Here is a 21,367-nt window from a genome sequence, read left to right on the forward strand (position 1 = left end):
AACATACGTCTGTAAAGGACTCAAGGGTAAGAAATCAAAACCTTAAGACAACCAGCTTTCCCAAATAACACGACGGCTTAAATCAGAATCAATCAGATAATCCCCCTGCTTTGCTTCTGCCTCTTTTCTATAAAAGCCTCTCCCCTGGCTCCTGTGGGTGAAGTACTCCTAACTGCTTCTGGTTTGGCGCTGCCCGATTGGTATCAATTTTTGTTCAAATAAACTTAGAAATGTTTAATATGACTCAGTTTTTCCGCTAACATTAGGCAATCTCTGCAATTAAGATGACTTCCGTTTATTTTTCACTTATGTGCATTTTCTCATTTTTCTAAACTGAATGTCTATCAATGTAAAATAGAAGTTTTAAAAACACTGTGTGTCGGGGCGCCTGGGTGGCACAGCGGTTAAGCGCCTGCCTTCGGCTCAGGGCGTGATCCCGGCGTTCTGGGATCGAGCCCCACATCAGGCTCCTCCGCTATGAGCCTGCTTCTTCCTCTCCCACTCCCCCTGCTTGTGTTCCCTCTCTTGCTGGCTGTCTCTCTCTGTCAAATAAAGAAATTAAATCTTTAAAAAAAAAATAAAAAAAATAAAATAAAAAAAAATAAAAACACTGTGTGTCATGTATGGCAGCTGTCGATGAGTGGAGCTTAATTTCTCTATTAAGGAAATCTTTTATTCTCTAGGAAAAATGTGAGAACTTCACTCTTACTATAACCTTTACAAGAGATTCCTCAATTTTCTTAAGAAATCGCTTGATTACATAAGCTAATGATCTCTGAACAGTTGTTTTTTTTTTTTTTTTTTAAGATTTTATTTATTTATTTGAGAGCGCAAGCGAGTGAACACAAGCTAGGGGGGAGGGCATAGGGAGAAGCAGGTTCCCTGCAAGGGCCTCAATCCCAAGACTGGGATCATGACCTGAGCCGAAGGCAGATGCTTAACCGACTGAGTCATCCAGGCTCCCTGAAGAGTCATTTTAAAAAGACCTTTTTTTAAGTATTTTAATCGTGTACCAAAACAATTTTGAATACTGCAAACCCTAATGCCTAAAAATAACAGAAGTCTTCGTAAGTGTGAAAAAGTGTAAGATACAGTAATTAGAGAAAAGCAGTAGAAAACTAAAAATAGACTCTTAAAAATATCAAGCTTCAGTTCTCTGTTCAAAACTAATTTAGTAAATGAGAAATATGATCTAGAGGATTGGCTGATAATAAAAGTATTCTTTTGACGGTTCACAAATAAGAAAATGCCTTCCTTCCTTATGCTGCATCTTGACTGTGGTAGCAGTCACATAAGTCTATACATCTGCCAACACTTAGTTAACTGTATGCTCAAAACTGCTGAATTTTAATGTGTGTAAATTACACTTCAACAAAGCTCATTTTAAAAAATCACATTTTCTACTAAGATTTTCAGCATATTATTTCAAACTATTTTATTCAATGGCTTAATCATTCTACAACAATCTATTACATTATATAAACTTAATAAAGAAAAAAATCTGTATATGGTAAAAGTGGACTCTCTTCTTCCAAAATTCCTTATCACCACTACCCAGTAATACTGGCTAGAAAGTTCAGTCATCCTTCACTACTCCTCTCACCTCCAGCTTTCAGACCATCACATATCCTGTCAATTCACTTTTTTTCATCTATACTGTACTGCCTTAGGTCACTTCTTTCTGGACTACTGCAATAGACTCCTGTCTATGACATCCCCGTCTTTAATCTCCTACCTACCATTCCACTCTTCGTAATGTAGAAAAAAATGATCTGGAAAAACAACAACAACAACAACAACAACAACTACAAACTACCAATATTCAAAAAAGCAACAATAAATGCCAATACACACTTGATTAAAAATATTAAATTGCTTCAGAACAAAGTCTAAAATCCGAGGCACTGGGCGCCTGGGTGACTCAGTTGGTTGAGTGTCTGGCCCTGGATTTCAGCTCAGGTCATGATCTCAGGGTCCTGGGATCAAGCCCTACATTGGGCTCCACGCTGGGTGTGGAGTCTACTTGTCCCTCTCCCTCCCCAAGCTCGTTCACACACATTCTCTCTCTCCCTCTCTCCCCCTCTAAAATAAATAAATAAAATTAAAAAAAAAAATCCGTGCCACTAAAGGCACTTCAAAACTAGGCCACCCGATCAATACCAATCCCCCCTCCAAAGCCTGTATTTTATTTCACTGCCTCTAGAGCCATCCTCTCCATTTCTGTCAGTGAAATACCTACAATGCTTAAAAAATCCAACTTCAATGTAATTCCCTCCATTCACACCCTCCTAGGCAAAGGCAGGAGGGTCAGCTGTGTTCCCATTAACACTGAACACACTGCTCCTTGTTAATGCCACTGTTTCCTCCTCTAGATGTGGGTCCTCTGGGCAGGGTCTGAATCTTCGCCAAGCACAGTGCCTGGCTCATAGTAAAAATAATTTATAAGTTATGCTAAATAAATAAAAGAATAAAAAGAATATTATTCACTAAACCCATTTTTACTTTGAGAAATACAAACTACCATTTTTTCTCAGATAAAAAGTTTAGAAGATTTGACAATATAGAAAGTACCTTGTCTACATGGAAAATTAAATCCAGTTCACAGACATTTTCAAAACACTTGTCTAATGTTTCCACAAATACCTAAAGAAAAAGAAAAGAAAAAAAGGTTAAATGCTCTTGAGAACTGTATAAATTCATCCAAACCCATCATCTACAAAGGAGACAATTCTTAATTGTGAACTAACACTTTTCTAAATTCTATTAACACATTTCTCGGTTTTAAATTAAATATTGTATTAGGTATAACAGGAGTAATTATAGGCTATTCTTCATGATAACTACATCAATACATTAACAAACAAAACAAAATCAACTTTGCTGAAAATACTTAACTAGAAATTCTTAGCACCATTACTTTAAAAAACACTCAAATCAGGTTCCTTATCTTCGTGAGGAAAAAAGAAAGCTTACTGGAAATATTTATCAAGATAGATGGGCACAGTCCAAGTATCTACCACATCTAATGCAGCCAGAATTTTTAATTAGCAATTCAGCATAAAAGATCACTCAAAATTCTGGAAAGAGCAAAGACTTTGGAATCACTTACCTGGGTTCAAACTCTGGCTTCAATACCATGTAGGGCCTTGTGTGGGAAAGGGTTAACTCAGCAGGCCCGGGATGCTCAATACCTACACATTCCCCCAAAACAGCCTGTTTACAGACTAGCCCTTGGCTAGCTCCCGAGAACTGAGCTCCGAGCCCTTGCAAAGTTCTGTCTGATAAGAGCGTCCTGGCATGCCTGAGTCCTTCGGCGGCACCAAATACCAGTCTGAGCAGTTTATGCTAACATTGTGATTTATGATGAACATCTCCTTTTCTCTGAGGTTCTAGAACTTAAGTAAGCAAGCAAGGTCAGTCACAATGGTGCTACATGCCTATATGACTGACCACCAACAAAAGTCCTGGGCACACAGGCTAGGGTGAGTGTCCCTGATTGTGAACACACTGCACATCTCACCACATGTCATTTCTGGGGGAATTAAACATATCTTGTGTGACTCCACTGGGCAAGGACACCTTGAAGCTTGCACCTGGTTTTCTCCAGACATCCCCTCATGTGCTTTTGATTATCTTACTGTTTCTTATCACTGTAATAAACCCGAATCATGAGTACAGCAACTTCTGAGCCCTGTGAGTCCTACTGAATCAGTAAGATCGTCTTGAAGACCCCTGACACAAGCTCTTAAATTCTACCCTGCATAGGTTGTCACTTTCTATTCCCACTGCCCTTCTCAAAGGTAACGGTCACAGACAGAATGACCACACAATTTATCATACGAACTGGGGGCATGAAAAGTAAAAGGGAGCAGCTAAAATTTTGTATTATAATAGTAGGCAATGGTATCATAATTTCATAACAGCCTGGAACAAAAGATGCAAAGCAGGACTATTCCTCACAAACTGTAATGTACAGTTACTGTATTCATAGGTGATCTTACAGGACCAAGAGTAAAATAGAAACAGCAGGCTTCTTGCTAAACTGGTCCTACCTCAGGCCAATTTACACAGATCCCCAATTCAAGGTTCCTTCCACCAATATAGATGGGTAAGACAGGTGAAACAACGTAAACACAGAACTATATGGCCATAACCAATATTGTCTTAGACCAACGGTTGGCAAACTTTCTCTGAAAAGGGCCAGAGAGTAAATATTTTAGCTTTGTGGGCCATACAGTGCAACAAAAAGCAGCTATAAATAATAAACCATGAGCACTGCTTTGCTCCAATCAAACTTAACAAAAAGGTGTAGCAGGCCAGATTTGACCTGCTGTAGTCTGTTGCTCTTTGGCTTATACCAAAGTCACCAGGAGAAATAAGAGGTCTGTAAGTAACCAAGAATATATAGTTTTACTCAGTAATTTCATTCATGAGAAGACAAGTTCCTCAGATGACCAACTGTGGAGCACACCTAAGTCAGCCTCAAGTGAGTTTCTAGTTTATTTCAATTTTGAGGTAGGTAGAAGTAAGTAATACCCACTCAAACTCCCAACTTTATTTCTCCTCAAGGCCCTGGTGACATGGACCCTGGAATGACTCCATTCAGTCTACCTGAAACTAATTCAGATGATTTTCCTTCTTGTTATAACAGATTCTTATTATAAGCACTGAATAGGATAATGCTGTTTGAACACAGTTGAACAAGCTTAACAACCATTAACTTCTTAGGGAAAGTAAGAATGTGAGAAGAAGAAAAAACCCTTCCCATTGAAAAGAAGAAAATACTTCTGAAACAGTGTATTTAAGTTGGACATGGTCTGATTTCCAATTGATAACATCGTAGTTAAATAAGTTATGGGAAGTAAAGCCATTTAAGTTCTGTCCCCCTTCAGAAAATTTTTACTGAAGTATAATATACATACAAAGAAGTACACAAATCACAACAATGTATAATCTGATGAATTTCACAAAGTAAACACATCTGTGTAACCAACACCCAAATCAAGTGTTGGAATATCACCAGCACACAAGAAGCCCCTCAGACTCCATTAGCCACTATCACCGTCACAGGTAACCACGACTCTGCTTCCTAGTGCTACAGGTATGTTCTACCTATTTCTGAACTATATTAAATGAGATCATATAGTACATGACCTTTTGTGAGTTGCATCTTCTATTCATCATTATTTTTGTGAGATTCATTTATTTTATTACATAATACAAAAGCTGATTCATTCTCGTTTATGGTATGCTATTGCGTGAATATACCACAACGTAGTTACCCATGTCGCTGCTGACACGAGTTTGGGCTGTTTCCAGCACAGGGCCATTACAATTAGCGCTCCTAAGAATACTCTTATCTATGTCTATTTCTGAATGTATGCACACATACCTACTGAATGCATGCAGAGGAGAACTGTGGGGTCACAGAGTAGCACATATTCATCTTGAGTAGATAGCACCAAACAGATTTTCTCCCTCTTTTTTTTTTTTTTTAAAGATTTATTTATTTACCTTAGAGAGAGAGCAAGTGATTTGGGGGAGAGGCAGAGGGAAAGAATCCTCAAGCAGACTCCCTGCTGAGCAAGGAGCTGGAGGACGCAGGGCTCGATCCCATGATCCCACGACTCTGAGATACGACCTGAGCCAAAACCAAGAGTCAGACGCCCAACCGACTGAGCCACCCGGGCAGCCCACCAACAGATCTTCAAAGCAATTATAAAATTGTATACTCCAAACAGCAGTGTATGAGAATTCCACAATTACACATCCTTGCTAGCACTTTATGTTGTCAATCTTTTCCTTTTAACCATTCTTACGCCTGTGTGGTGGTATGTCATTATAGTATCAATTTGATTTTCCCTGATGGCTGTTAAGACTGAGCACTGTTTCAAATTTATCAGCCATTTAGACAGCTTTCTTCGGGATGTCTGTTCAAGACTTCTGCTCATTTTAGTACCAGTCTGTCTTTTCTTTCTTGTGTCTAGAACTTATTCACATATTCTAGATACAATCCTGTCATCTATACATATTACAGATATCTTCTCCCACTCTGTGGCTTGCCTTTTTATTCTCCTAGCAATGTTCTTGGAAGTTTTAATTTTCAGTATTTTCCAATTAATGCCATTTTTCTTTAACGTTAATCTTTTTTTTAATGTCCAATTTAAGAAATCTTTGCCCACAGCAATACTAGGAAGATACTCTCCCAGAAGAAAACAAAAGCTTTATTGTTTTATTTCTCACGTTTGGACTGAATCTAGTGGAATGGATTTTTGTGTGTGAGTTAGTCTTCTTTAATTTAAAATCATTATTAGGGGTGCTTGGCTGGCTCAGTTTGGTAGGGCATGCGACTCCTGATCTCAGGGTCATGAATTCAAGCCCCACGTGGGCATGGAGCCTACTTAAAATAAAAAAAAAAAAAAAAGTCATTGTTAGACTCACTCATCAGAACAAAGTTTCTAGTATGCCTTTACTTTTCCACGCTTATTTTTTCCAAATCCACTGGTCTGATTATCCATATATGATAGCTATACATTCTTTTTTAACCATCAGAAGATGACTACCTTGGTGAAAATGCTGTCTAAATTGTTTCCTGTCACTTACATATACTTATAAAGGATCAGTGGAATCCCCTGAATCAATGTGCAGATGATACTGGGCAAAGCAAAAAAGAATTGTCTTTAAGTGCACCACTGGTGAACCATGGAATGGCAAAGAAAATACGGGCTGCCAAAGAGAAAGTATGGTCTAGCAGGGGATACCACAAAGACCTAGCTTCCAATTCCTACTCTGCTGCCACCATGATATGAGAGCCTGAGCACCACTCAACTCCTCCAAATCTCAGAGCCACAAAATAGTGATAAAACTATCTACCTTTCTGGATTATCTTACAGATTTAGTTAAATAATTTAGGGGAACCTGGATGGCTCAGTCAGTCAAGCGTCTGCCTTCGGCTCAGGTCATGATCTCAGGGTCCTGGGATCGAGCCCCAAGCTGAGTCAGGCTCCCTGCTCAGCAGGGAGTCGGCTTGTCTCTCTGCCTTCCCCCCACCACTCGTTCATGCGCACAATCACGCACCTCTCTCTCTCTCTCAAATAAAAAAAAAAAATTAGATAAAGTGCCTAAAACACATGTAATAAAAGGGAACCAGGATTGTTCATCTGGCTGTTCAAAACATGCAAGGATTACAAAATTAAAATAGAAATAGAAAATTCTAATTCTGCTGATAAACACTTATATGAAAGCAAGGTAACGACCTGCTGAGGCTGTCAGGCCTTTATGATGTGCTCATTAATACAGAAAGCGGAGTACCTGGGTGGCTCAGTCAGTTAAGTGTCTGACTCTTGGTTTCAGCTCAGGTCATGATCTCATGGGTCTTGGGATCAAGCCATGTAGGGCTTCGCACTCGGTGGGGAGTCTGCTTGAAAGATTCTCTCCCTCTGCCCCTCACCCCACTAACGTACATGTGTACACTCTCTCTCTAAAATAAATAAATAAATCTTTAAAAAGATATATATATAGAAATTAAACTCTACAATAAATATATCAATCTAAATCTCTCTCTATATATGTATAAAAGTTGAAATGTTGCCTATATTTAAAGCAGAACAATACCACCTTTGGAAAATGTAAATACTTAAAAAAGAAAAGAGTCCTGCAACAAAATGTCATAACTATATGTTCTTAATATAGGAAAAGAATTCTTAAGATTTAAGACATTCAAATGCTAAGTTTGGTCTAAAAGAATCAAAAACCCTCTTCAAAAGAAGTTTCCACTGAGTGCCTGGCTGGCTCAGTCACAGAGCATGTAACTCTTGATCTCAGGGTTCTGAGTTCAAGCCCCATGTTTGGTGTAGAGATTCCTTAAAAAATAGAAAATAAATCTTTAAAAAAAGTTTCCATTAGTTTTCTTTTGACTTAGCAAAAATTCTTAATGTAATCAGAAATCCAGAGCTTTGTAGGTAGATATACACACTGATGTGCACGTGAACAAGGCCAAGACAAAACTAATCATCTATAAACTGAAGTAAAGAAATTAAGAAAACCCAATTAATGGGCCTCTGGGGCTCTAGCCAGAACAAAAAATAATAATAATAAAGTTGCTGTTACATTGTATTTCACAAAAAGAAAGATAAAAAGAGCAAAGTACTAAAAGTGACATGATAAATGGCATTCTCTTATGATTCAGTTGAAAAATGACCTAAAGTTCAGAGGCACCTGGGTGGCTCAGTCGGTTAGGTGTCTGAGTCTTGATCTCACTCAAGGCATGACCTCAGGGTCCTGAGATCCAACCCCACTTGGGCTCCGAGCTCATCAGGGAATCTGCTTGAGATTCTCTCCCTTTCACACTCCCTCTGCTCCTTCTCCCTACTTAGGGGCGCGCGTGCGCACACACGGGCGCGTGCTCTCTTTCTCTCTCTTTCTAAAATAAATAAATAAATCTTTAAAAAAAGAAAGATATAAAGCTTAAAGTCAATTTCAATATAACAGTTATCTATTAAGTAGCAACTCATTAACCTCTGGCCTCCAGAAATTCAAAGGTTAATGGGAAGAAATTAATTTACTAAGAAAATCATATTTTAAGTTTTCCTTTATTTCAATAATTACCTAGTTTTCCAAAAAGAAATAAAAAAGAGCAATATTACGAAAAAAGAAATCACATCCACATATAGAGAGTCTCCCTTCCCATTGCCCTTCTAACAAAACTTTCTTGTGTTTCCTTTATCTTTAATTACAAATCTATGCATCTGGGCCACAAAGGTAACAGGAATCTGTCACGAGGCAGCTTAGTATTTAACAGTGCTTAATACTTGAGAGCACAGGCTTTAGTAAGCATGTCTCTATTAAAATTCCAGCTTAGCCTCTATGAAATCTAGGGCAAGTTGTTCCACTCTAAGCCTCAGTTTCTTCATCTGGGCATAATAATAGTGGTACCTTTGTCATAGAGTTGTTTTACTGATTAAATGAATAAATACAAAGGCCTTAGAACAATGTCTCCCCCCAGAAATGTATATGTTGGCTAGTATAACAACATATACCTCTGGAGAAATAAAAATATGCACTAGGTAAAAGAGATGCCACGAAATACCCTTATGCAGTATGATTTATATGGCAGACCCAGCCCCCCTCTAGAGTTTCTAGGTAAAAATAAACTTTTTTTCTGGGTTTGGGGATTTCTATTAAACTTTACGAGGAAATCTGTAACATTAAATAAAATGTATAAATGTTGAATTGACATGTTTTAAGACAGAAAAAATCCTAAGCCCAAAAACAGAAGGCATAAATTTAAAAACACTAATAATACACCAAGAGATCTAAAAAAAAAAAAAATTGTTTTTAGTCAGCAGCAAGATGTTCTAGAGAGATACTGGTTTAGCTCAAGCCAAGACTCAAAAAATACCACTAAAAATGTACCCCAGAAGAGGTAGGGAAGGCAGACTACACTTAAAATCAGATCAACTCCCTTTGCAGAACAGTGTACGACTGGGTTCCAGACCGAATTTCCACAAAACCTGACCCAGACCGAATTTCCACAAAACCTGACCCAGAAGCTAACAGGTCAATGAGAACAGTCTTAGGAAAAACAGAGACATTTACCTTGCATTCACCAAGTACTAGGCACTTCACACACATTAAACTTTCAACTTCAGCATGAAGAAACTAAGAGTAGATGAGAGGACAATCTGTCTTCTATATTCATGTGAAAATGATTCAGAAAGAGTTCACATCAGTGATTCTTTTTGTACGATTTATTTCTATTTTTTTTAAAGGTTAATGATGATAATACGAGAATCTATTGAGTATATATTACTATAGCATTACTATTGTTCCAAGTGCTTTAAATATATTATTTTATTTAATCCTTCATGATAATCTCATAAGGCAGATACTTTTATTATCAACCACTTGCAGAAGGGTAATCAAAAGCAAAAAGTCAACTAACCATTAACACAGTGAGGTAGGAGAACGTCTCATTGCAGAACCCAAATTCTTATTCACTAGGCATACTGCCTCCAACAGAAGAAAATAGTACTTGATTTTTAATGTAGTAAGAAGTAGTTATTTAGAAAATTTGGAAAATACAGAATAATATAAGGCAAAAATTTTAACTTTCCATATTTCCACCACCCACATAAAGACAGTAATTGTGCAAAGCAGAGACTACTTTTACTATAGGAAATTTAATTACATTGGAGCTCCTCCATTAAACAGACTTGGTATGATTTATATGTTGGATTTAGAAGTCTAAGGAAGAACCAGGATTTTGAATGTACAAGGCTACTAAATCAAGTATTAATTTTGAAAATGAAAGTAGCCTCTCAATTATTTCTGTGCACAAAAGCTACTTGTGAGATTTTTAAAAACCTGCATTGACACAAATTGTTAAAAACTGTATTTCAAATTAGCAAAAGCTAATTTAAAAAATATTTGGCCTTAAAAAATATTCTTCTATGTATAACTGAAAAATATTCTTCTATGTATATGGTACAATTAATATTTTGAGCACTGACTTAAAACAAAAGAAAATAAATGCAAAACCTAGAAAGATTTTCCCTACATAATTTCAACCAATCTATACAGACGGCGTAATGGAAAAATGACCATTTGGCAAACACCACAATATAATTCCTTCAGACAAGAATCATTGAGAGTGGGGTGCCTGGGTGGCGCAGTTGTTAAGCGTCTGCCTTCTGCTCAGGGCGTGATCCCGGCATCCCTAGCGTTCTGGGATCGAGCCCCACATCAGGCTTCTCCGCTAGGAGCCTGCTTCTTCCTCTCCCATTCCCCCTGCTTGTGTTCCCTCTCTTGCTGGCTGTTTCTCTCTGTCAAATAAATAAAATCTTTAAAAAAAAAATCGTTGAGAGATGCTAAAATGACCAAAATTATGACTAGAAAAAGGATATTTACATGGCCTCAAAATTATTCCCCACGAGATACTTTTAAGTAAAAAGAGATAATGTAAGTTTAGAGTACGCAAACCGGGCAGGCACCATCTTAACCAAGGGATCAGAATAAATATCATGAGTAACAAGACAAAATGAGATCATGTCCCTCCTGATATGATACACTGTAAAGGACATAAAAGCACTTCTGTGTACACCCAACAGAGGAATATTCTACAAAATAACCAGCTAGTACTCTTCAAAGGATCACGGAACGCATCAAAGACAAAGATGAACTATTACAAAGTAAAGGAGACTCAGGAGACATGAAAACTAAATGCAATATGTGACCTGAATTAAACCTTCAACAAGAAAAATGACATCAATGGGACAACTGGCAACTTTTGAATAAGGTCGGTAGATATCAATGATTTCCTGACTTTAATCATTGTACTGTGGTTACAGAAGTTAAATTTAGGGAATGTGGGTGAATGTATGAAATGCAAGAATTCTTTGTATTGTATTTGCCATTCTTTTGTAAGTCTGAAATAATTTCAACGTGTTTTAAAAAATTTTAAAGAAAAAGAAAATCTGAAAAACCAAGCTCAAAGGGCCCTCTCCTCCTCTATGCCCAATTCCTCCCTAAAAACTTACCATTCTATACTGGGAAATAAGGAATTCATCTTAAATCAAAGAAAAACACCAACACAAGTTGAGTTTTTCTCTCAAAAAACTCAAGGTAGCATCTGACTCTTGGTTTCAGCTCAGGTCATGATCTCAGGATTGTGGGATCGGGACCCATGTTGGGCTCCACGCTCAGTGTGGAGTCTGCTTAAGATTCTCTCTCTCCCTCTGCCCAACCCCCCCTCTACTCTCACAAGCACGTGCACTGCATGCTCTCTCTCTTTAAAAATAAATAAAATCTTTAAAAAAAGGAGAAAAAATAAATTTTAAGTTACTTCCACCTCCAAAATTCTGACTTTAAGTACCTGAGTTCCAAAATATCTCTTTCATTTCACCACTATGAATTAAATATGTCTACTATACTCTAGGCCCTATGCTAACTATATACATTAGCTCTAATTCTTACAACAATATTGATAAGGTAGGTATGCGTATCAGCACCTACAGACAGGAGAATTGGGAATGGATATGGGTAAATAATTTGCTCAAAGTAACTATTAGATGACAGAGTCACTATTCAAAGCCACCCCACCTGACTCCAAAGACCAATCTGACTCTGTAATGCCTCCCAAGAGGGCAGCTGAGATGTGAACAAACACATAAATTAGAATAGTACCATCAAATTCAATACCAAGATTTATCAAGGAGTAGCAATGTAAATAAATAAAAAGTGAATATTACATTTGAAGTTATTGGAAAACAGATTTCTCAATGAAAATAAGACAGGAAAAGAATTTCAGGAATGCTGAATCACTCTAACAGTGTCTGACTCAAATTGTTTGTAGAAATATTTTTTGGTTTCCCACATGTATATAAGAAGTGAATTTCATTGAAAACAGAAAGTTTTAATACTCTCGTAACAGTCTGGTGTAGCAGGTAGAATTTTCCTAAAATGATTCGGAGCATTCACTCAGGACTGTCTGGAAAATGAGCCAACTGGGCCAGGGCTCCATCTTTCTCCAGCAAGAGGAACTGCACCAGAACTCACCCTCCCATGGGACCAGGAGTTTATTCCCCCTGCTCCCATGGGGACCCTGTATCTTCCCGTGGTCCCCAAGTGCCACTGAACTGGTCTTCCCAGATAATTCTTAAAAATAACCTATATAGCCCAAATTTTAAGCAGTGCACTACTTAACAAGGCACTTTCGAGCCTACCCTTATAACAAAAGGGAACAACGATACATGGTGGAAGGCCGTGAGGCCTCCACTAGCACACCATTCTACGTCCAGCAGCACCCACCTAGCATAATTTCCTATGCAAAAAAGGGAAGATCACAGGATCTTTCTTCACTTAAGAACTCTTGGCTTACAAGTTCCTCCAATTAGGTCAATTTCTTAGCAGGTATCTCTATCACCATATAAAATCCATCCTGAGCCATTATACAACACAGAGGAAAAAAAGATTAACAAATTCTCAGAAAAATGAAAAAGAAAGATAAAAGGACTTCCTTATCCAATTCAATTTGCATATTAATGAAATAATACTTTATATGCCTTCCTTATTAATACATGCTTTAATGATAAGGTTAGCTAAAAACCACCGACTGACAACTACATGTCAGTCATTTAGCCATGAGCTTCACGTACAGTATCTTTGTTAATGAGTAGGTATTATTACCGTCACTCTCGTTTTGCAGGTGAGGAAAATGAGAGACAAAGATGTAAAATAACTTGCCCAAAATTACATAGCCAGTACAAAGCAGAGGTTGAATGGTTTTAACCACGACTGGCTTGCTTTGATTCACTGATCTAACAACCCCATGAGGTTTATAGACAGCGTATTAAAATAGGCATACTTTACCCAGGTAAAAAATTCAAGGTCTATAAAGATTAAATGACATGCTCAATATCATACTAAATTAGCATTCGCAGCCATTAAGTCGGCCAGTCTAATGTTCAGGACCGTAGTAACAACAAATGCTATACGTGGAGCTCTGGTTTAAATACATATGGTGACACCATGGTCAAACATTTTTTTAACCTAAATAAAAGTTCAGCTGTTAACTCTCTATTTTTTCCTGACTGCAACTGAACAAGACTGATGCTGATGTAATTGCTACACGTGGTACAGAAAACTAACAGAATTTGGAATTATCTAGTGAACTTCCATGCCTCCCTTTATTATTAGCTTGGCATAATAAATTAACTGAGGACAATATGACTGCTTATAAATAACTCAAACAACCAATGTTAATATTTAATGAACTTCTCATTCTCACTCTGTAAATATTTTAACACTTCCAACGAAGACGTGCTACAACAGAAAGACTAAAAAAAGCCAGCCACCAGCTCTGAGATGCACTTATATGGCCGTTGATACCACACTAAAATAGTACATATCAGAAACAAAACAGGATCACCTTTTTTCCAACTTACTTATAAAGAATTAAAAAAAGAAACAAAAGAAAACAGAAGCTGATTACTCACTTTGGTGACAAAGTGGTACAAATTCCACATGGAATTTACTAATGATGCCTTCTCTCAGATATCACACAAGATAAAAAGTCAAATCTGGGACAACATATGCACACTTTAGAAACATAAAACCTTTGCATAAAAGTACATGTTTCCTAATCATTTGAGTGGTATCATTTCAACATTCAAAAAAAAAGCAAAACTTAACCTATGTTTATTAACTATATATTGACGTTTAAGTTTTCTTGACCCATTCTTTAAAGAAATTCAAGACCAAGAGGTTTTTTTTTTTTTTTAAAGATTTTATTTATTTATTCGACAGAGATAGAGACAGCCAGAGAGAGAGGGAACACAAGCAGGGGGAGCGGGAGAGGAAGAAGCAGGCTCATAGCAGAAGAGCCTGATGTGGGGCTCGATCCCACAACGCCGGGATCACGCCCTGAGCCGAAGGCAGACGCTTAACTGCTGTGCCACCCAGGCGCCCCAAGACCAAGAGGTTTTTATCTAAGCTCTCTTGCCTTACAATTTTCCATTTCTACTTTTTATATTTTATTTGCCTTCCTCAAAGCTAGAAGATGGACAAAGCAAGAAAATCAGTTCTAGATAAGCTCTGATTAGCTTTTTCATGAAACCAAAGCAGAAACAATGAGCTAGTCCCCTACATCTTTGTTCATTCGACCAATATTTTTAGAGTGACCGACTCAAGCATGCTCAGCATTCCCCTGTAAGTATTTAATGATCTATGGTGATCACAGAGGAAAGACAGCAACCACAGAACTTCCAACATGTTTGTGGTAGTGGCAGAATCAGACCCTATAAGGTAAATTACAGAACTTTTTTTACGACCTGATATATCAACATGTGATAACTCAATTGCATCTTCTTATAAACAGTTCTAGCCTACATTAGTGATGGAAGACGACACAATTCTCCTGAAAACCTCTTTTCTGTGTCTTACTATCAAGACTAATTATCAACATTTGAACAGCAACGGTTAAACTATTTTACAAAACATAAGACCTAGTTTCCACTTTCCACAAACACATGATAAAATTTACTTCAGATTCAACGTAGGATATTTGTTCTTTGACAACGCCCCCATGTAATTCTCTTTTGAGACATAAAAACTATGCTATCCTAACCATTAAGATCACCCACAGCATCAAACAATAATCAATGACGATGGCTTAAATCCCAGGATATAAGCATAAAATATTGCCAATTTGTCTCTAGGAAAATTCACATTTGTTTTAGTCTTTCTTAAATGAAGTCTTTCTCTTCAATACAGAGCACACTTTAAACAGATTACTTTTCTTTTTTCCTCCTGTAACATTAGTAGCTAGCTCAGAAAAATAAACTGTTTTGGAATATAGTGTGTATGCCTACCACTCCCTTCAATGGATAATTGAGAGAGAAACAGAAAGCAGTTTCATACTAAAAAACCATTTTCAAAAAAGCCACAAAGCTATGAAATAAAAGTACAGTGAATAAACTACTACCTATATGGGATAAACCACGAAATGTTTTAATGAACAGAGGTAAAAGGATGCAATATAGGGTTCTCATCAATCCTTAACTGTTACTAATCCATACTTAAGTAGAAATTTGCTTCTCTTGCTTTACTAGAAAAGCCTTTGGGAAAACAAAACACAACTTAGCAGTGTTTCTCAAGGAGGCCCCAGGAAGAGAGTGTCTATCCATGCGATTGAGAGGCATATTCATCTCAAACTCAAAATTTCTTTGATATCTCCTCTTACAGGTTTAAATATTATAAAAGTTCCTCTTCTACCTCATAATGCATACATGCTTGTCTCTCTCTCTCTATATATATATATATGTATACATATATACGTTTATCTTAAAGGTACTATTTTCTTACCACCAATTGAACAATGAAAAACACAGCAAGAACATCTGCTACAATTACTTGGTTGGTTGTTTTTTTTTTTTTAATTTATTCATGGGGTTCATGCATGTGGATTTCCAGTCATGTGACTCAGTTTTAGGGAAGTTTTAGTAATTAAGAACTCAAGAGTACCTGAATAAAGATCCAGCTTTTTGTAAAGAATTTCTCCCTTTTTATTTTTTTCATTTATTTTTCTAATTTAAATTCAATTAATTAACATATAATGTATTATTGGTTTCAGAGGAAGAGGTCAGTGAGTCATCAGTCTTATATAATACCCAGTGCTCATTACACCACGTGCCCTCCTTAATGGGTATCACCCAATTACCCCATCCTCCCACCTTCTCTCAGTTTGTTTCCTATGATTAAGAGTCTCTTATTGCGGGGTGCCTGGGTAGCACAGCGGTTAAGCGTCTGCCTTCGGCTCAGGGCGTGATCCTGACGTTATGGGATCGCGCCCCACATCAGGCTCCTCTGCTGTGAGCCTGCTTCTTCCTCTCCCACTCCCCCTGCTTGTGTTCCCTCTCTCGCTGGCTGTCTCTATCTCTGTCGAATAAATAAATTTAAAAAAAATATTAAAAAAAAAAAAGTCTCTTATTGCTTGCCTCCCTCTCTGGTTTTGTCTTGTTTTATTTTTTCCTCTCTTCCCCTAGGATCCTCTGTTTTGTTTCTTAAATTCCACATATCAGTGAGATCATACGACAATTGTCCTTCTCTGATTGACTGACTTATTTCGCTTAGCGTAATACCCTCTTAGTTCATCCACCTCGTTGCAAATGGCAAGATTTCAATTTTTTTAATGGCTGAGTATTCCACTGTATATATATATATACCACATCTTCTTTACTACATGTGGTTTCATGTAACTCAGATACCTACCTCTTCCTCAAAACCTAGTTTAAGAATTATACACTGAGAGTAAACTGGTATATTAATAGCTCCATTTATCACCTGTCTTTTTTTTTTCATTATTAACAATATGTGATGCCAAAAGCCTTAATCTAGCCACTTTTACTATTTCTATGCTTTGGTACTCAGAATTACTACCAAAGTTGTCTGCTTTGATTAATTCCTCATTTACTCTATCATACTAACTAGATCTCAAGGCACGCCTGCCCCCTTCTTGCTGATTTCAAAACTATGAAACTTGTATGGTACAAAAAACTTCCTTTTTAAGTGCAGCTTTCTCTAATCTGCTACAATGTGTCTACACCATGTGCCTGTTTTTGCCCTGTCTGGGGTCAAGAAAGAGAAAGAAAACAAGTGCAGAACATTCCCTCATGATAATCCCAACCCAATACAATTATTTGTAGCAGTTACATTTGTTTATCGTGTCAGAATTTGTTAATTTTCTATGGAAATATGGGAAACAGAAAGCACAAAAATCTCAAGTGTATACAGAGCTTCATGATTTTCACCAATGTAATCAGTGCTCAGATAAAAACACAAAACAAAATATTACTAGCATGCAGCAACTATATTTTATTTTTCTAACTAACTCTCCTGCTTCTACTCGGCCTTTAGGTTTTGTTGTCAGTTATTTTACATAGGATGCTAAATATTAGGCACTAAATACACTCATTCAACAATTGTATGTTGATGACCTGCTAAGTGCCAGGTGCCATTCTATGCCCTGGGGATAAATCAGTGAACAAAATTTAAAAACCTGGCCCTCAATGAACATATATTCTTGTAAGGGAAAATGACAATAAATAAGATAAACTAAGTCAAATATATAGTATGTTAGATGGTGAGAGATACTAAGGAAAAGAAATTTAAAAAGCAAGAAAGGAGTCAAAGAGAGGGAAAATTTTTAGAAAGGACCAAAGAAAACCATTTTGAAAAGTGACATCCGGGTCAAGACCTGAAAGAATCATGGAGCTAGGGAACAATGGGAATACCAAACAGAAGAACAATCTAGGTACAAAGACGAACAACTACAAAGGCTCTGAGGGAGAAGCATGCCTGGTGTATTTGAAACACAGCAAGCACGCCACTGGGGCTGGAGCAAAAGAGCAAGGAGTAGGGGCGCCTGGGTGGCACAGTCGTTAAGCGTCTGCCTTCGGCTCAGGGCGTGATCCCGGCGTTCCGGGATCGAGCCCCACATCAGGCTCCTCCACTATGAGCCTGCTTCTTCCTCTCCCACTCCCCCTGCTTGTGTTCTCTCTCTCTCTCTCTCTTTCTCTCTCTCTCTCTCTCTCTCTCGCTGGCTGTCTCTATCTCTGTCAAATAAATAAATAAAATATTAAAAAAAAAAAGAGCAAGAAGATAAAGTGAGATAAGCAGAGGGTAGTAGGGAGGGGACTCAGAGCTTGTGGGGCCTCACGGGTCATGTGTAAGGAAGTTGGCTTTTACTTTGAGTAAGAAGGGAAGCCACTGAAGAATTCAGAATGTGAGATATGACCTATTTCAACCCTTATCATTGGCTGTTTTACTAAGAAAAGACGAAAGGGAAAAGATAGTGGAAGCAGGGAGAACAGTCAGGAAAGTGCTGTAACAGTCCAGGTGAGACCTGGTGGTGGCCTGGACCAACGTGGTCACGGCAGCGCAGAGAACAGCATGCGGTCGGCTCCTGTATCCCCTCTGGGCCGCTGAAGAAGAGGTAAGAGAAACCACGAAACCGAAACGAAGCAACTGAAGAGGTCCACGAAAACCAGGCAAGTACAGCGCCCTAGAAGCCAGGGGAAGAAAGTATTTTGTGAAGAGATGAACAAAGAATCTTAATCAAATAAAGAAGGACTGATGAGAACCTTTGAATTCAGCAACAACAGAGCTGAAAACCTGAATGGAGCACGTTTAAGAGCGAATGGGAGAAGAAAAATTTGAGACACTGGGTACAGACAACTTTTTTAAGGCATTTTGACATAAAGGGAGGGAAAGAAACAAGGCAGCAGCTGGAGAGGGCAGTAAGGACAGGACTTCTTTTAAGATGGGACAACATACAACAGCTAGAGGAATAACCAGGAAACAAGAGGAGAAAGGATACAGGAGAAAGAGGGAGAATTGCCAGAACCATGAGGAGACTGGCAGCTCTTTCTGCCCACAGGTCCTGTCCCCATGTTTTAATAAACCATTTTGCACCATAGATGCCTCAAGAATTCTTTCTTGGTCGTCGGCTCCGAACTCCACCCCACTGAACCTCTCTTATATTCTATGACCTCATCAGGTGAAGCTCTCTTCTGACGCCTTCAATTCTCTCAGTGAAGGAAGAAGCAAGATGCTGGAAGCACCAGACGTTTGAGAAAGGAGAACGTATCAGCTGTTGCCTAGGAGTCTGGGAGGTGATGGAGCAGGGAAACAGCATTACTGGGTAGCACTAAGGACTCATTGAGGTTAGAGATCATAAATGTAAGGTGAGACCTGTAGTACGGTTACGTTTTTTTTTTTTTTCCCCCTCTAAGTCTGTTTAGAAGTATGGGTACAAGGAAGGAGCTGACTGTATACAAGACTATAAGTACCATGGCTGATGGTGGGATCTAGGCTGGGTAAGGAAAGTAAGACATCAGAAGGATGAGGGACAGCAAAAAAAAATGTTAGATTCGAAAGACTAACAGGCCCAAGGTCTGTCCCAAGGTCAGACAGGTCCCAACAGGCCCAAGGAATTAGTGGAGTAACAGAAATTGTGATATGAAAAAATAAGAGGTGGTAGACAGAGGGGAAACTGCAATTGAGATTATGGAGGCATGACAGTTTGCATAAAAACAAGGTCTAGAAATGAGCAGCGAGGTGGGGCAGAGGGCAAAATTCAATGAAGAGGAATTCCAGGTCTGAAGACACCAAAGTACTGGAAGAATTATCCCCATGAATACGGAATATTGAAATCACCAAGAATTAGAACTCTAGTAGTACTGGAGTGAATGCCAGTGAACTAGGACTACAATCTGTTAGAAGACAATTGCCCATGAGTCTGCCATTTCTGCACATAATGTGAGCAGAGGTGCAGACTGCCATCACTGCAGACTGTCTTTGCAAGCAAGCTTGTATAAGCAAACAGCCCTGAAAAATAGAGAGCATCTCTCTCCAAAGCGAAGGGTAGGTTTATCTACACCCATGGAAGATATGCTCTTCCTCCAGGACACAGGCAGACATGATTCATGTCCAATATAAAAGATTCCAGTTCCTCTCCTAGAACTCAATCCACTGTGTGTATGTGTACAGGTATCACCTGGCCCTCTTCAAGTCACCCTTTGGTGACTGTGGAAACTGGGACTTGGGGAACCACTGTAGTAATAAGCAAATGTGGTTACTGTATCTACTGCTTGTGCTATTCGGACCCAGAAGTCTCCTGTCTTCTGCCAGCATCCATGACACTGTGGTAGTTAAAGTGTAAGTAGCTTGTAAATATCAGACCTTTGGAAGTTTTTGATAAAATCCTCAATGAATAGGAGGTGGGGATGAGAGATTACTGAACCAGGGTGGGTAGAAGGTGGTATAATTTAAAAACGAGAAATAAAGTTTGGAGGCGTTTTAAGAGAGAATGGTCTGGAAAAAACAATGAGAAGCAAAGAAAACGCCTCAAGGCTCAGCAATACAAAGAAAGCAGGAAAAGTGGTACTACTTGAGATGGTTACAGGTAGTGTCAGTAGGGAAGCCCGATTCGATTTAAAGCAAAAAAGTGAAGGCAACATTAACGAAGAGGCTGAAGATTAAGAGGAATTTGCTCATGACTGACCTTGAGTTCCAGGGACATTATGAAAGATTTTCGGGAGGCAGGGAGGGGTGGGTTTGGGGATCAGATCTGGATGCACATGGTAAGAGATCCATGAATCCTGGACTTCTTGCGTGATTTACATGAACAGGAAAAAAGGGCATGACGAAATCAGCTGTGATTAGTCTTTTTTTTTTTATAGATTTTTTTATTTTTATTTATTTGACAGAGATAGAGGCAGCCAGCGAGAGAGAGGGAACACAAGCAGGGGGAGTGGGAGAGGAAGAAGCAGGCTCATAGTGGAGGAGCCTGACATGGGGCTCAATCCCATAATGCCGGGATCACGCCCTGAGCTGAAGGCAGACGCTTAACCGCTGTGCCACCCAGGCGCCCCTAGCTGTGATTAGTCTTAATCAGATTAAATATGCCAACATGTTTAGCATCCCTTGACCCTGTTTTACTCATCCAAAATCTACTACAGAACAATTTATTTCTTACCAAACAGAACATCATTTTAGAAAACTTAGAACATACAAGTTTTAAAATATATAAATGCCACAACTGTTATTAAGACAGTGTTAACTTACTTGAATTAGATCTAAAATGCCAAGTTCGCTTTCCGAAGAATCCACACAGAAGACAAAATATAACGTTGCATAATGTCTATAAATCAGTTTGTTGTCAGATCCTCCAATTAACCTAAATGACAAAACAAAAATAGGAATGTTATAGGAATAAAATGAAACACATTTTCATTAGCTCAGGCAAACTGACAATTTGTTTAAAACCTTTCATAAGATGTCTGGGTGTAGCATTTAAAGGTGTAGCAGT

The 21,367-nt window shown here is 38.3% G+C and overlaps 1 protein-coding gene across 2 annotated transcripts in view; it reads right to left on the reverse strand.

Annotated features, from left to right (window-relative positions):
- AP3S1 (adaptor related protein complex 3 subunit sigma 1) overlaps window positions 1-21,367 on the reverse strand; it is a 68,797-nt gene that overhangs the window by 21,896 nt on the left and 25,534 nt on the right. Inside the window, exons 3-4 of one of the 2 annotated variants that reach the window (XM_040622560.1) lie at window positions 21,124-21,235; window positions 2,572-2,643 (exon numbers count right to left, since the gene is read on the reverse strand). In XM_040622560.1, coding sequence (XP_040478494.1) covers window positions 2,572-2,643; window positions 21,124-21,235 — 184 coding nt within the window. The remainder of the gene's footprint in view (window positions 1-2,571; window positions 2,644-21,123; window positions 21,236-21,367) is intronic. The other variant, XM_040622561.1, reaches the window with a different exon arrangement.

This window comes from Ursus maritimus, unplaced genomic scaffold (genome assembly GCF_017311325.1).
Source record: "Ursus maritimus isolate PB19 unplaced genomic scaffold, ASM1731132v1 scaffold_5, whole genome shotgun sequence".
Classification (NCBI taxonomy): Eukaryota; Metazoa; Chordata; class Mammalia; order Carnivora; family Ursidae; genus Ursus; species Ursus maritimus.